The following is a 16,617-nucleotide window of genomic DNA, read 5'->3' on the forward strand; positions in this document are numbered from 1 at the left end:
ATAGCATCTTGATTTTAACATTGTAGGCTTTTCTGCATCCTTTTAGTCTGTCTCTTTCTTTATATTTTTAGCCAATTTCTTGGAGAAACTATCCATTTTAGGCCTCATCCTTTTTAACTACCTTGTTGGTATGTTTTGAAATTATACAAATAGATCACGTATATTTACAGTGATTATTGCTATAGGTCTTTAAATATCTATCATATTTGTATCACTTCCTATTTGTTACTCTTCTTCTGTTTCTTTGTCTTCTACCCATTCTGATTTCTCTGGTTTTGATGGATTATTTCACATTATTCCAGTTTATCTTTTCTTTGAAATATGTCATTTTATTTTATACATTTATAATCAAGTATACACAAATAACAGCATAGTAATTTACAGGGACTTCTAGTATCTTAGAAAATTTCACATTTCTATTTTCTGGTCTAATAGGATGGTAACCATAAGAAAATTATATGATGTGTCTCAGGCTTCAAATGACCCTGTGCCCATAGACTTTTACCTTCCTAAGTGATTCTCATTGTCATCTCCATTTGGGTGAAACAAGAAAACCAGAGTGGAGTGGTTCTTTTATGCCCAGGAAATTGTTATGTTTTGGTATATCCTTTTACTTTTTAATATGAGAAACTAGTTTGTTTTAGGATGGGTATCAAAAAAAGAAGAAGAAGAAGATGAACAGAGTGCTCTGGGATAATTTTTTTAAATGAGCATTTCCTTTTCCACTTGCCAGAAGCTTGAAGGATAGATACCTGAACTTTACCTTGAAAACAAGTATTGCCCCTGAAGGCAAAACTTACAAAGTGTGGAGTCTGCCTATAACAGACAGTATGTATAAATTTTTAACTCTTAGGCTCAGGGTAGTGGGCCCAAATGCATAAATGCAATTTAAATTTTCAATTAGTTTTAGCTGATACACAAACTATAAAGTTTATATTGATGAGATGTTTTGATGCATGTGTATAGTGCATTATTTGTACTTTAAATGGTCTTACTAGTATTGCCTCAGCTCCTAGGCTTCTGATCTGAGTATGCTAAAATCATTGATATTGGGAGAAGGAGTCCAATTATCCAATAGATCTAAGAAAAGCTGGTAATTTTCATGTTTTACTATCTCTGTATTTCTCTCTCATTCCATCTCACTCACTCGCACCATGTGTATATGTTTGTGTATGTGTGTGTGCGCATGCGCGCGTGTGTGTGTGTGTGTGTGTGTGTGTGTGTGTGTGTGTGTGTGTGTGTGTGTATTTGTGTGTGGCACAATTACCAAATTCTGTCTAGTAACACTATCTTTATCTTCATGGAGGAAGTGTATGTATGTGTGTATATGCACAACATGTCTGTTTATAGTTGTGTATCTATGTCAGTGTGCCTATGTTGGGGCCAGAGAGTGATGTCAAATATCCTTATTAATTGCTTCTGGAATTTGTTTTTCAAATTTCATACATGAATATAATGTATCTTGGTCATATCTACCCCATACTCTTCTTCTATGTCCCCCCATCCCTCTCAGCATATCTACCATCTCTGTACCAACTTCACATCTTTCTTTTTTTTATAACCCACTGAATCCAATTATTGCTATCTATATGCTCAGGTACATGGAATGATCCAATGTGTCATGGGCAACCTACCAGTGACCACCGTCGCCAAAGAAAAGTGACTCACATTCTCCCAGCATCCATCATTTGCTATTTGCTCCTAAGTTAGGGATGGGTCATTGTTATACCTTCCCTACCCAATGAGGAAAGTTTTAACTGTTTTGTTCTTATGCAGGTCTTGCACTGATAATCACAGATTCTCTAATTCGATGTGTGCAACAGCCATGTCATGTTCAAAGAAAGAATATTTTACATCTCTCCTACCCTATCCTTCAGCCCTTACATCTTTCTACCATAACTGTCCTATGATGTTCTCTGAGACTTTGGGAGCTATCATAGATGTTCTATTTATGGCTGAGCACACACAACGCCTTATTCTCTTCATTAACCAGTAACTCTTTGAAAAAAAAAAAAAGCTTCCTTTAGCAGTTGAAAGAAATAGAAATCTATGGATGTAACAAATATTTATAATGGAGTTTGTCAACATAAGTTTAGATAAACCAATCATATGTTCTTCCTTAGGGTCTATGGCTTTGTTAGTCATGTGTCATGATCACATGGGGATCAGACCAAAAATCTAATCAAGAAATTGTTTGGTTACTTCTGTAAGCATCTATAAAATTATTTCACAGTGGGTAAATATTGCCTTGAATATCAGTATTATAGTATGCAGTGTCTGATGCCAGGGAAGACCATTGATGTTATTTTCCCCCCACAGATGCATGCACAGCAATATACAACAGTATAAAAGTAAGTAAATACAGGAACAGATACCTAGCAAGTTCAAAATTATTTCTCTATGTCCTGTAAGCAAAGTGCCCACACATGTTGTTATTATTTTTCTTTTTAGATATTGTTTTCCACTGAACTTGGAATTAACTAATTCAGCACAATACTTGTCCTAAGACTCTAAGGGCTAACCCTCCAATGGACACATTTCCTAGCCCTAGGATTACAGACGTATGCTTCTGTCATTTGTGTTTACTGGTTTGCCATTGCTAGGGAGATAAACTTGGGTCTTTATGCTTATGCAGCAAGTACTCAACTGGCCAAGCCATTACCATAGCCACTCTCTTAAAACTTTTTCTTCTTCTTCAGTTCCACCCACTTGCCTAGGAATTTCATGAATTCATTGTTTTTAATAGCTGAGTAGTATTCCATAGTGTAAATATACCACATTTTCTGTATCCATTCCTCTGTTGAGGGACATCTGGGTTCTTTCCAGCTTCTGGTTATTATAAATAGGGCTGCTATGAACATAGTACAGTACGTGTTCTTATTACTTGCTGGGGAATCCTCTGGGCATATGCCCAAGAGTGGCTACTTCTGGTAGTTAATCTTTATTCTACTTGATGCATCCTAAAGCCAGATAGAAAAAAGAAATCTTAATCGATTGTGCAGATCTGATTGGCCTGTGGCCATCTGGTCTGTGATTTTTTTCGACTGATATGGGAGGGCTCGGCCCACTGTGAGTGGCTAGGCCTAAGCAGATAGCCTGAAATGTATAAGAACATTAACTGAGTATGAGCCATGGAGAAGGCAGAGAAGAGGTCCTGCCTCTAGATTCCTGCCTTGAATTTCTTCCCTGACTTCCCTCAATGATCTACTGTGATTTGAAAGTTAAATTAAATAAACTAGCTCCATCTCCCAAAGCTGTTGTTTTTTATCATTACAGCAACAACAAGAACAACAACATTAGAACACATTCTACCAGCCAAAATTCCAATGGATAAAGAGATTTGTCCAAACTTATCAATTTTTGAACATTTTTGGTGATAATTTATACCTAAAATAAACCATTAAAAATAAATTTAACTTCATATGACTCTTAGTATTTCTGTATTTTATCATTAGAATGAAGTACTTCTCAGGTTATTTGAACTACATCCTAGAGTGTCCTCACCTCTAACCTCTATCAATCATAAAACCAGTCTCTTTTGTGTCTAGCTTTCACACATTCTACAAATAGTCACCACTATCTTTGCCTGGAAAACAATATCTTTTTCCTTTGGCCTAGCTACTGTGTCAAGTCTATTTTTAAAGCTAATTTACGTTGGGTGCTTTGAAATTCTATAGTCATCACAATTGGGGCAGGAATACTTCTTGACCTCATCTATCCTGTAATTTTTCAATTGCAGAGATTTTGCTTTCTCCTTTAATTTTTAGAATTTAATGCATCAGGTTTGGGTCTTAGAATGTTTATATTTCTCTTATATTAAGTCTTTAGCCCAGAGCTAGGTACTTATTCGGCATTGAAAAAGCATCATTGATGGATTTTCATATATCGGTTTTTGGTAGGAAAGTTTGACTACTCTGCAGACTGAATTACAGACATAAACACTAGCCTCCTGCTTAATTCCAAAAAAGCAAATCACCTCTAGATTTTTAAGAGCTGATAATTAAGACACCTCATATATATTAATAGAATGAAGAAGGATCATTTTTCAATCCTCACTCCAAATTCTTTCTGCAGCCTGTGGAGATCTGTTTTTGGAAACTGCATTAGAGATGAGGAGGGAAACGCTCTGTGGCATGGAACAGGATCAGCTTTCTGCCCCATGCCTGGCAGACTGCGACTGCCTTCCATGTGATACTTTAAATCAAATGAAATTTGTGGCGCCTCTGAGGCTTCTGCAACTACTAGAGCTTCTTCCACAGCGGTTTTTCATGATGCTAACACAGTTGAATACAGTGGGATTTACCAAGGGAAGGGAGAAAACAAGAAGAACAGAAGTCAATGTAAATTGTAAACAACATAAATCCACAACTGTATGCTGAGAGGAGGGGTTAGATGACAAATTCTAGCTTCAGGCTGTCAGTAATGCCATTAACATAAAGACAAATAGTAACATGTGATCTTAAAGATACACACATGTAAACGGTCATAGAAGACTCTCTTGAATTATATGCACAGATTACCAAGTCTTGGATAACCGAGAAAAACAGAAACAGGGTTAATTTTTTTTTCTATTTTTATTTTTAATTTATTTTTATGGTTTTTTCGAGATAGGGTTTCTCTGTATAACCCTGGCTGTCCTGGAACTCACTCTGTAGATCAGGCTGGCCTCGAACTCAGAAATCTGCCTGCCTCTGCTTCCCAAGTGCTGGGATTAAAGGCATGTGCCACCACTGTGCGACTCAGAGTTAATTTTTAAAATGTGTAGTACTTACTTTAGGCTTCATATCAGTTCAAGGAATTCCCATATTCTAGCAGCTCTCTTTTGCCAACTTAAAGCTTTTCCATCTCCCAAGGAAGAACTATGAAATGTGTAAACCAAACTAATATTAAAAGGTAATAAAACATAATTAAAATCATTTGGGATGAACCAAAATCTGAAAAAAAATTCTATCTTCAGATAAAAAAAAATTTATACTTAATAATGTTTCTTTAAATGTGATAGTGTTTGTTTTTATTTTTCAGATCACTTATTTGAACTCATTTTACTATTCCAATTTCATTGTCAGTAGAGTATGTATTCTTTCCAGTTTAAGAGTTAGATGAGTTGAAGTGTAGTGCCAGTTGATAAATGATTTCATAAGTCCTCAGCTTGACTTTGTGCTAGTCAATCAGAAAAGCCTTTTCTGTATTCATGATCGTATATACATAAAGAAGATAAAAATTACTTTTTCCACCCCCTAATTTTCCATATAAAGTATTTTATGGTTACCAATATACATCTATATTTAACTAGATACCCCAGAACTTAACGACCATTTTCTACCATTTTAATTTGCTCTTTTTGGTCAAAAGCATGAGGAAGCAGAAATGTTTTTAATGAGAAAATAGCTAGATAATGTTAAGACTCTCACTCTTTGAAGAAACAGGAACCAATGCTCGTAATGCAGCTCTTCTCTTTCTGGCTACCCAAGGCCCCTTGCAATTTGCTCCAGAATGAAAACAGTGAGTCTAGGAGAAAATGTCACTGAGAACAAGGTTTCTTCCATGAGTAGATGTAGAAGAACAAGATGGGAGCAAGCTTTATAAATATTCGGTCCATGGGGTGGATAGACAGTCAGGTTTTGGACAGGGCCAAGTACTGTATTAGATAACAAGCAAGGGGGGAAATGGGAGTTTTTCTTGTACTTGGAGATCAAAAGTCACTAAGCACCTTTGGTTTATATACATGTGTTCACCATGCGTTTGCTTGCTTGCTTGTTTATCTGGTTGGTTGCTTTTGTTTTAATTATTGCTTTAGTTTAGTAGTTTTCAAGACAGGGTTTGTCTGTGTAGCCCGGGCTGGCCTAGTACTCACTTTGTAGACCAGGATGGCTTCAACCTCTCAAAGATCCACTTGCCTCTGCCTCGAAAGTGCTGGGATGAAAGACATGCGGATTCTTTTTCTCAAGAGGGATTGCCCACAATGAGCAGTCCATCTTGTACTCAGGTGATCTCAGGTGAACCTTTTCTCGATTTTAACTGGTTAATAAAGTCTAGAGCCTGTGCTTGGGCAGTGGAGGGGAAAGGTGAGAGTGGAGGTTTGAGAGTGGGGTCCGGTAGAGAGGAGAAGAGGACAAGAGGGGAAGGAGAGAGGACTGAGCCGGACAGTGGTGGCACACACCTTTAATCCCAGCACTTGGGAGGCAGAGGCAGGTGGATTTCTGAGTTCAAGGCCAGCCTTGTCTACAGAGTGAGTTCCAGGACAGCCAGGGCTATACAGAGAAACCCTGTCTCGGGGGAAAAAAAAAAAAAGAAAGAAAGAAAGAAAGACATGTGCCACTACTCCCAGGTTTATGCTCACCATTTTTAATTAGTTAATTTTATTTATTTATTTAGTTATTTATTTATTTATTTATTTATTTATTTATTTAATGTACATTTGGCATTTGTCCTGCATGTATGTCTGTATGAGTGCCAGATCCTCTGGAACTGGAGTTACAGATAGTTGCGAGCTAATATGTGGGTGCTAGGAATTGAACCTGAGTCATCTGGAAGAACAATCAATGCTCTTAACTGCTAAGCCATCACTCCGGTGCCTATGCCCATCATTTTTTAATATTCCCTTCTTTATCCTTTATAAAACCTAACTTCTAACATAAAACCTTTGCTTGTACAGATTGTTTTTTTCATTGTGTCAGTCTGTAAAGATCCAACTAGTTTTCTTAAGCTCCATTTAGAACATTAAAACCAATATTGCCTTGTTTTCACACAAATCATATACACTCTATTTACAGGCCCAGTAACATGTTGTTGCTTCCTTTTTTGATGAGTAAATTCCCCATGTCTGACTTTACTTTCTTTTCTGTTCCTTACTTCTTTTCTGGTTTCTTACTGGAGGTGATATACTTGCATGCCTCTGACCACAGCACTGTATCCAGTAGAGTCCAGAGGCAGGCATGCTGGTTTAACATCTTGTAGAATTTGTATGACTGCTTTCTGCCTCTTTCAAACCAACACACCCATGTCTACTGTCTTTCTTTCAGGCTCCTCAAAGAGCATCTTGGAGAAAAAGAAGTTGAGTTGACACTTATCTTTGACTCAGTGGTAGAAGCTGACTTGGCTAATTATACCTGCCACGTGGAGAACAGAAATGGACGGAAACATGCCAGTGTTCTACTGCGGAAAAAGGGTATTCTTTTTCATAAAAACAACTATGCCTTTACTAAGTACCGATAGCCACTAAATATGTTTTCTGAACACACTTTGTATTTAATAAAAACTTCTTTTAACTATTTTTTTTATTATTATTTGAATGATTTTTTTTATTACTTTTATTTTTTTTACAGTTCTGCCATTACCACTTTCTGGTCCCCCCTCCCATTTCTCCTCCCCTTAGTCTCCGAGGGATGCTACCCCAACCAGCACCAGGTCTCCCTATTCCCTGGGGCCTCAAGTCTCTCAAGGATTAGGAGCATCTCTTACTGATGCCAGACCAGGCAGTCCTCTGCAGTATATTTGTTGGGGGCCTCAGACAAGCTGGTGTGTGCTGCCTGGTTAGTGGCTCAGTGTCTGAGAGATCTCAGGGGTCCATGTTAGTTAAGGCTGCTGGTCTTCCTATAGTGTATCATTCTTCCTCAGCTTCTTCTAGCCTTTACCTATTTCAACCACGCAGGTCACCAACTTCAGCCCAGTGGCTGGTTCTAAGTATTTGCATCTGTCTCAGTCAGCTGCTTGTTGGGCCTCTCAGAGGACAGCCATGCTAGGCTTCTCTCTGTAAGCACACCATAGCCTCAGTAACAGTGTCAGGTCTTGGGGCCTCCCCTTGAAATGGATCCCAATTTTGGTTGCTCACTGGACTTCCTTCCCTCAGTCTCTTCTCCATTTTTGTCCCTGTAGTTCTTTTAGACAGGAACAATTCGGGGTCAGGAATTATGACTGTGGGTTAGTAACCCCATCCCTCCTCTTGAGGCCCTGTCTATTTACTGGAGGTGAATTCTTCGAGTTCCCTTTCTCCAATGTTGGGTGTTTTGGCTAAGGTCACCCCAAAGTTCTCCCACCACAACAAGCCCTGAACACCCTAACATGCATGAAAAGCAAGGTAAGGATCTAAAATCCCTTCTCTTGAAGATGATAGAGGCCTTTAAGGAGGATATAAAGAACTCCCTTGAAGAAATATGGGAAAACACAGGTAACAGGTAAAAGCCATTAAAGAAGAAACAAATAAATCCTTTAAAGAAATACAGGAAAACGCAATCAAACAGGTGAAGGAATTGAACAAAACTGTCCAAAAGCTAAAAATGTAAATAGAAACAATAAAGAAAACTGTTGTCTTTTTTAAGGAGAAATATTTTGCTTGCTGAGCATACCAACAAAAACAAAAAGCCTTTAATATCATAAGGAAATGAGTACATGAAATAAAGTCTGGTGACATTTGTAATTCAAAATGGTACATAAAATTTGGATATACTAGCATTCCATATTTTCTCTGCATTTCACTTTATTATGTGTTATATTGCTTAGTTGAAATGTTAGACATTATGTTAACTGATTAAAAACAAAGTTACTTTTTAAATTCCAAAATAAAATGTAACATAATTTAAGAAGAAATTGCCATATAAGAAGAGCTATTGTAAATACTCTAAGTTATCTTTTGTCACATGACTTAGTATTAAAAGACCTTCAATGGGTGCATTTATTCTAAGTAATTTGGCATATCTGGAAAAGTCCCTCTTAATAGTTTGTTCTAGAGTGTGTAGAACTGTATGTTATGGGGAAAAATAAAAGAAAAGAGAAACAAAACAAAATTTATGCATAAAAAGGCTAAAACTAGACAGTGCCGGAAAAGCATCTGAAAAGGCTTTAGCAAAAGTCTCCATTACTACAAAAAGGCTAAATAGTTTGTGTGTTCACCTGGGAAAGGTTTTGTAAATGTAGCAGAACACATGTTCTTAATCAGGCCACTTGTTGCCTAGGCTATAGAACAATAGAACAGATTAAATCAGCAAAATCACTACTTGCACCTACTGGCCAAGATGGAATTTCCATTTTCTTGCCAGCCCCAAAACTTGAGCCTGACCAGAATCTCCAGAAGAAGCAAGGAAGCGTGATTTTTCTGAGAATACTGCTTGTATCTCAGCAGCGGCCTGTCTCACATGACTGGACTCGATGCTATCTTAAAGGCATATTTATGCATAAATGGGGTCTAATATCGAAAGAGAAGTCAGTGTAGCCAGGTTCAGGCAATCTGGTTCAGCCACCTGGTGAAATATAACTGACATGCCTGATTAGTGTTTCCGAACCCTAGTCTCCTAGTATATACAAAAAAGTAACAATATCCACCTTGTAGAACTAACAGTTTAAATAAACAATTCTAGATATAAAATGTAGCCCAGCTAAAAATTGCACTTTGTTATATTGAATATTGAGTAATTTCTCATCTATATAACTTCCTACATTAGCACAGGCTTTGCCTAGCTCACATGCCTTGTGGAAAAGTTGCTTTGTCCCTGTACTTTTGGTTCAGAGATTTCTCCAAGCCTGAGTTTGCAGCTGTACTTCTGTATCTTTAAGCAACTTAGGCAGTGTTTTGCTACTAATAGGCACTTGGATTGCATCCTGGTTGAATAAATGATTAAAGCTCTCTTTTATTATTGAGGACTCATGTGTAGCAAACATATGCTAGGTATTGAGAAATAGACAAATAAAATAGACATCCCAAACCTCTTAGGTAGCAACAATGCAAAGAAATATAAACATTTAATAAAAGTTACACAAGAGACACACTTTTTTCTTATTTTCTTTGTCTTTTTTCAATTTGGAAATTTCTTTGGGGAAAAACATGAAGGAAGGTTTGTAATAATTCAACCAGTGGGAACAGATATAATCTGAGTTTTAAAATAAATCTATTCTATTTAAAAGTAAAAGCAACAACTGGCAGTTCTTAAAATTCTAGAAATCTGAAACTGGACATGAGGATACACTGTAAAAGTCTACTGCCTTCCATATCATCCACAAAGAATTTTGACCAAAATTATTATTAACTGGAAACATTAATTCTCATTTGCCTTATACTTAAACACATATTGTGATTCACTTTTTTCCAGCTTCTCATTTCGATCTCTGAATTCTCAGTCTCCATCTCACAGCTTTTCTTACTTATATCACCTCACACAAAGTTCAGATTTATATATCTGTCTATTTAATACTATATAAAACCTTATATATCCCATAGGTACATCAAGCTTCTCCTGCCCCAAACAGTATACCTCATTTCATCTGCCTATACCCATGATCCTCTGTTCTTCCTCATCTTCATCATCTCGTTCTGGTCTTTTGGAACAAAATATTCAAACCTATCCTTTGGTTCTGGCTTTCTCTACTCATGTCACAACTAAGCCCCATGGTTCAACTTTCAAAGCCTACCAGATGAGTTGGAGCTCTCAGCTCACATGAACTGAATAAAACCCCAGACGTTTGCCCTTGCCCAATCTGTTCTTATTGCTGTTCTCACTTTTCGTACACTCTAGATCGAATGCCATGCTCACTAGCCTCCTTTCAATTTCTCATGCTCAACAAGGATTGTCCTTTCTTAGATCTGTCTCCATTATTTATTTCTGCTGCCTGGAACATTTTTCTCCCTCTGTTGCCATGGTTGCCTCCAATCACACAGGCCTCTTCTTATGTGACCTACTCAATTGGCTTTCCCTGGACACCTCATATAAAGTATAATTCACTACTGTCTTTTTGTGTGTGCCTTCTAAGTTTCAGATTCTTTCCAGTATATGCATTAATTAGTATTGGTTATTAAATTGGCCATTTGTTTCTTTCATTCATCCTGCCAAAGAATGTTCCTTCAATAAGTGTAGGGATTTTTCTTGCATTAGTGACAGCTGTAGCCATAGTACATAAAACATAATAAATACTCAAAAGTGTTCGTTGCATCGAAGCTCTCATCATATATGACTAGCGCGATGCAGTGGGAGAAAAGATAAAAGAGATTTATAAAACAAGATTTTATCTGTCATCTTGTCTTGACTGCATACCCTCAGTTCATGTTTTTTCCATTCATTCATTCTTTATTTATTTATTTATTTTTCTTCTCTTTTTCTTTTTCTTTCTTTTTTTTTTGGATTTTTTTTTTTTTTGATTTTTGAGACAGGGTTTGTCTCTGTAGCCCTGGCTGTCCTGGAACTCACTCTGTAGACCCTGCTGGCCTCGAACTCAGAAATCTGCCTGCCTCTGCCTCCCAAGTGCTGGGATTAAAGGCACAAGCTACCACTACCCAGCCTTTTTATTTTTTTTTTTTTTTTTAAAGATTTTAACATTCAGGCACAGAGGTAAAAAAGCCAAGCATACATAGAAAATAAGCAAGTTGACTATTAGAAGAAGTGTGAAACATGATCTCGACGAAATATACTTTACTTAAACAACAACCTACCACTCTTATTCTAGAAGATTTTGACTCAGGTTTTGGAATCCTTCAAAGTTTTCAAGTGAAGCTGAGAGTTAAGATGATTTCTTTTAAATTTATAAACATTAATATTCATTTTTCTTGGCACATTTTTATTTTAATAAAATTATATTTGACACATGATATATCAGTTAGCATTCTTCTAGGCAGAAGTTAGAGTTTTTTGCAGTGCTTTGCAAAAGAACAAGGTTAATTTTTCTTCATTTGGTCTTCGAGCTTTCAAAAGTACTTGGGAAAATGTTGTAATTTTTAAAAATCCTATCAAGCTTCTCTTGTGTTAAGATACACAAACACACATGTTAATATATATATAATATATAAACATATATTACATATATGTTTATATTTAACATATTAACCTTGAATTTAGAGGTATTAGACTTTATCAAAATAGAGCCTGACCTCACTGGCTGTGATAATTCCACCTAGAATGCACACATAAGCTTTTTTAATGGAACAATGACTTCTTAATGAGCTGTAAGTCAAATATTTGAAACCCCCTAAGTGATCATTATGGAGAAGAAATTTGTGACGAATCATTTCATGAACTCTAAAGGGCTTTGTACAGTAAAAATTCACCTCTAACACATCCAGTCATCATGGACAGAGATAACAAAAATATTATACCCTTTAAGTATATAACTCCTAATGCAGCTATATTTTGTTTTCTCTGAAGAGCTACTAGTGAGAACGAATAACTAACTATACAGTAGTAAGAGATCCATCTAATTTTTCCCTCTTGGTGAACCAAGATCATGAACTTAACCTTAAAATATTCTGGTAGTTAGGTCTAACTCTGTACATATTGTCTTCCCCACAAACTATGACAGTAAATCTAAATCTCACTCTGCCTCTGCCTCTGCCTCTGCCTCTGCCTCTGCCTCTGCCTCTGCCTCTGCCTCTGCCTCTGCCTCTGCCTCTGCCTCTGCCTCTGCCTCTGCCTCTGCCTCTGCCTGTCTCTGCCTCTGTCTCTGCCTCTGTCTCTGCCTCTGTCTCTGCCTTCCCTCCCTTCCCTTCCTCCCTTCCCCCACCCCTACTCATTCACCCTCTACTCAGCACTTTCTTCTACTCCACCTGGATTTTTACAACAATATAGAAAGCTGTTTTAGTATAAGAGGCTATATTGGATTGTGTCATTTATAAAGAACACAAATACATTTTCTCATACTTCTAGAGGTCAGAATATCCAAGATCTAAGTCCTCATAAACCTTTATGAGTCATGTTTTACCAGTGTTCTGCTCAGAGCTATTTAGGTTAATTTATTTTCAAAAATGATCATTTCCCTGGAGTCTTCATCTTTTTCTGAACTGTCACCAGACTCTCCCACAAGGCTCTTTGTATTGGCAATGTACATCAACTGTCCTTGAGCCTCTCCCCATTCATTCCTCACTTTCGAAGCCACTTCTCCATTTGTAGAGATTTGTTATAGCATCACCCTAGTCAGCAATAATATATGTATGTCTTAATCTATTTGGCTGCTATAACAAAGTAGCTTTAACCAAGCAGGGAACAAAAAAGCACAAATTTGACACAGTTCTAGAGATCAGTGTGCTAGAATATTCCCTGTCTAGTAAGGACCATTCCTCGTGGCTGTTAAATTCTATGTGGTTTTCCATAAGAAAACAAGTAAAAAAGATTCTTTCCGGCCTCTAAGAGGGTACTTGTCCCCAAATTCTAATACCACTGCTCAAACCTAATACTGTTTTAACACACAATGTTTTGTCTAATGCTGGGAATCAAACTCGGGACTCTAAAAAATGCACAGCTACTGAGGAATCTCCCAAGATCAACAAACATAACTTTTGAGAGGATGCCAACATTCAGGTCCCAGAATAAATCCCCTAGCCCATTCACTAATGTCTGTTAGAGAATCAAGCTCAAACACTCGTACACACACCCACACACAGTCCCACACCCACACACAGTCCCACACCCTGTCCTCTTGTCTCTGGTCTTCACTTGCTATTTTTCCCATTCAATAGTATCTGACCTTTGTGTTCACACTGAAGAAATAGATGGGCTCAAACTAAGAAGATATGAAAGAGCTGTATATACACTATGAGTATCTACAAAAAGTTATAACTACTCAAAAGTCTCCTCCCTGGCTACAGTTATCCTGAGGAAGTATTTACAAGACACAGACCAAAATAAATGACTCTCAGCTTCTCAGTCAGGAAATGTCTTGAAGTACAGATCCTGCTGTGATAGAAAATGGCAAATGCAAACAGAAGACAAAAGAAAGCCAGATGTCATTTGGCTGGTGGCAGTTTTACCCTCTGATTATAGGATGGATGTTTCTCTTTTGATAAGACTGCCTTAGCTGAATCAAAGAATACTTTTTGGGTCTCCGAGTCAAAGTTCACAGTTTTCAACTTAAACATCCACCATTATGTAATATTTTTCAGAGGCATTTTTATAAAATGGATCCCCCAATCTATAAAGCTTCTTTTCCCACCATGATTCTCTTCCATATATTTACTGCTGACATGGGTGCCTGCTACTCATAAGCAGAAATTGTTCCTGCTGCTGATGGTTTCCAGCTACCTAACAGCAACTGTACTCTGTAAATAACATAGAAGTTGTTGGGAAATTTTCCATTCAGTGACTTTGAAAACAGTTGAGAGCTGTTCTGGCCAGAGAGGAAATGGAAGAGAAGGAGAAAGGGGGAGGGGGAAAAAGTAGGAGAGAGGAAGGGCAAGAGGGAAGAAGATGAACAAAAGACAGAGACATGCAAACATTTACAGATTAAGTTGAACATTTAAGGTAAAAACAGGAACAAAGGGGGAGAAAGTCAGTCATTCAACGAGGTAAGTTGGAAGGCAATTGATTTTCAGAGTAACAAAGAAACATTTATTGTTTCCAACACAGCAGTGGTCATTTACAATGTATTGTTAATGGAACCTGGGGAGGAAACAAGTGAAGATTGCCTTTTGTTTTCCAGTTTAAATTTGTTACGGAAGCGGAAGCTTGCTTTACCCCAGAAGCAAGATAGGGAGTAGTTCCTAGGACACCAGTTTATTAGACAAGAGGCATACTTAAATGCGTGGTAGGATTTATGGGTTTGCCTAAAATATAGGGCCTTCATTTCAAACTGAGTTCTTTTTGTAGCTGGTAGGCCAAGATACTTACTTCCCATACCTACCTCAGACTGTCCATTATGGGCAGTTTCTCCTTCACAATCCCTCCCTTTTCTTCCCATTTCCACCATGCCTCATTTTGCTTTAACACAAGAAGAGTTGCTTTTATTTCCATTCCCACTCTGTGAGCTACTTAATCAGCTGCATTGTGTCCAACTCTCAGTCAACTTCCTTGGGAAAAGTTAATTCTTTGATTCTCCAGAAAACTTAATAGTTTCCTTGACATGCAGAACCCCTACGAGCCCCCTTCATCCATGACTACAGGGCTTTTAGGTGTCCTCTTCAAAGCAGCCTATCTCATTGTCACTAAGAATTGCAGTCTATCTTCATTCTTTGGAGTAAAATAATAGGAACAAAATCCTCTACAAGTCACAGGGTCTAAGGAAATAACATCAACATTTCCATGGAAATCATGTAGATGTTTATATATTATCACTTCTGGATAGAGTAAATAATACTGGGGTGGAACAAAAAGACTCTTGAATTTAAATTTAGGACACCACAGTTCTTATCCTATTTGAGACACTTTTAGATAGATATCATTAGATAACTGATTTAAAATATAGAGTCTCAAATTCTACATGTATAAATTTGATTAAAAATTCTTGGGTACAAGAATATTAACAAAGTAAATAACAGGTTGGGCATATATATGGTGGTTTTATATATACATACATATATATATATATATTCTATAATGCAATCATATATTTTATAAATCATAACATACTAAATGAATTTTGTTACATTGGCCATGACTTATTTTTCTTAAGCAAATTATCTTACATAAAGAAAAGAAACATTACCAAAGAATAGTTGTCTGTGATTCTCAAGAATCATCATCGCCAGCTCAGAAATTTGAATAGGCCTACCCAGGGAAACTCAGTGATGCCAACCACACTCAGAAACAACTAATGTGCAAAATAAAATGTCATTTCCCTTGCCAGTATCTAGTTACATGGTAAGCTGAATTAGTAGTAATAGAGTATTTGCTTGATAATTACAGAATTAGATTAAATGGAGACCACCTAATCTTAAAACAATTTCATTTAATTATGATGAGACCAGTGGATGTTCTTGTCCCTCAACAGAAAATATTTCTCTTTTCTGGGCTCTCTCAGAGTTAGCATTTCTCCTTTAGAAAATATTGAGCTCAAAATCTAAAATATCCTTTGAGTTCTAATTTTTATAATTTCCATGATACTATCCATTTATTTTTTATGATCTCTCTAGATTTGTTAATATCACTAATTAAGCTACAGATAATCCACTGTTCTCTGAGCCTGGGAGACATTATTGTCTCATTCCATTATGTGCTGATTTAATTATCCCAACCCTCAGAGTTCCAGAACTGCCTCAGTGGAAAAGCATAAGTACAGTGTACTTTGGTGTTGGCCAAAGAGGCTAAGTGGCTAACCTAGATTTCTCATGCACTTTTTGTTCTACTGGGTATATTATATCACAAATATATTATAGTAATTTATTCAAATAAGTATGGGGAACAGATAAGTTAATTCCTCCCATTTAGTGTATATATATTAGATTATTTTCTACTGAGGTTAAGTGGAACAGTTAAACCTTGCAAATTCATTAGATTCTATTTGATTCTGAAAGTAATTTTATGATGTTATTCTATAGTAGAAGAATAGAGTCTGTGACCTGAGAAGTACAGAAGATAATCTCACCAAACCAACAAGATATTTTAACAGAAGCAACAAAACATTGTTCATGAATCCAAAATAAAGGAGCTTTAATAGTTCCCTAATATAACATAATAATGTATGACATATTAGTAATATATAATATTTGTAATTTAAAAAGAATTTCTTTTTTTATATTTTTTATTTACATTTCAAATGATTTCCCCTTTTCTAGCCCCCTACTCCCCGAAAGTCCCATAAGCCCCCTTCTCTCCCCCTGTCCTCCCACCCACCCCTTCCCACTTCCCCGTTCTGGTTTTGCCCTATACTGCTTCACTGAGTCTTTCCAGAACAAGGGGCCACTCCTCCGTTCTTCTTGTACCTCATTTG

The 16,617-nt window shown here is 36.9% G+C and overlaps 1 protein-coding gene across 1 annotated transcript in view; it reads left to right on the plus strand.

The window, feature by feature from the left end:
• Positions 1-16,617, plus strand: part of Il1rapl2 (interleukin 1 receptor accessory protein like 2) — a 690,466-nt gene that overhangs the window by 654,145 nt on the left and 19,704 nt on the right. The window contains exon 7 of the mRNA XM_052170310.1: positions 7,023-7,168. Coding sequence (XP_052026270.1) covers positions 7,023-7,168 — 146 coding nt within the window. The remainder of the gene's footprint in view (positions 1-7,022; positions 7,169-16,617) is intronic.

Source organism: Apodemus sylvaticus, chromosome X (genome assembly GCF_947179515.1).
Source record: "Apodemus sylvaticus chromosome X, mApoSyl1.1, whole genome shotgun sequence".
Classification (NCBI taxonomy): domain Eukaryota; kingdom Metazoa; phylum Chordata; class Mammalia; order Rodentia; family Muridae; genus Apodemus; species Apodemus sylvaticus.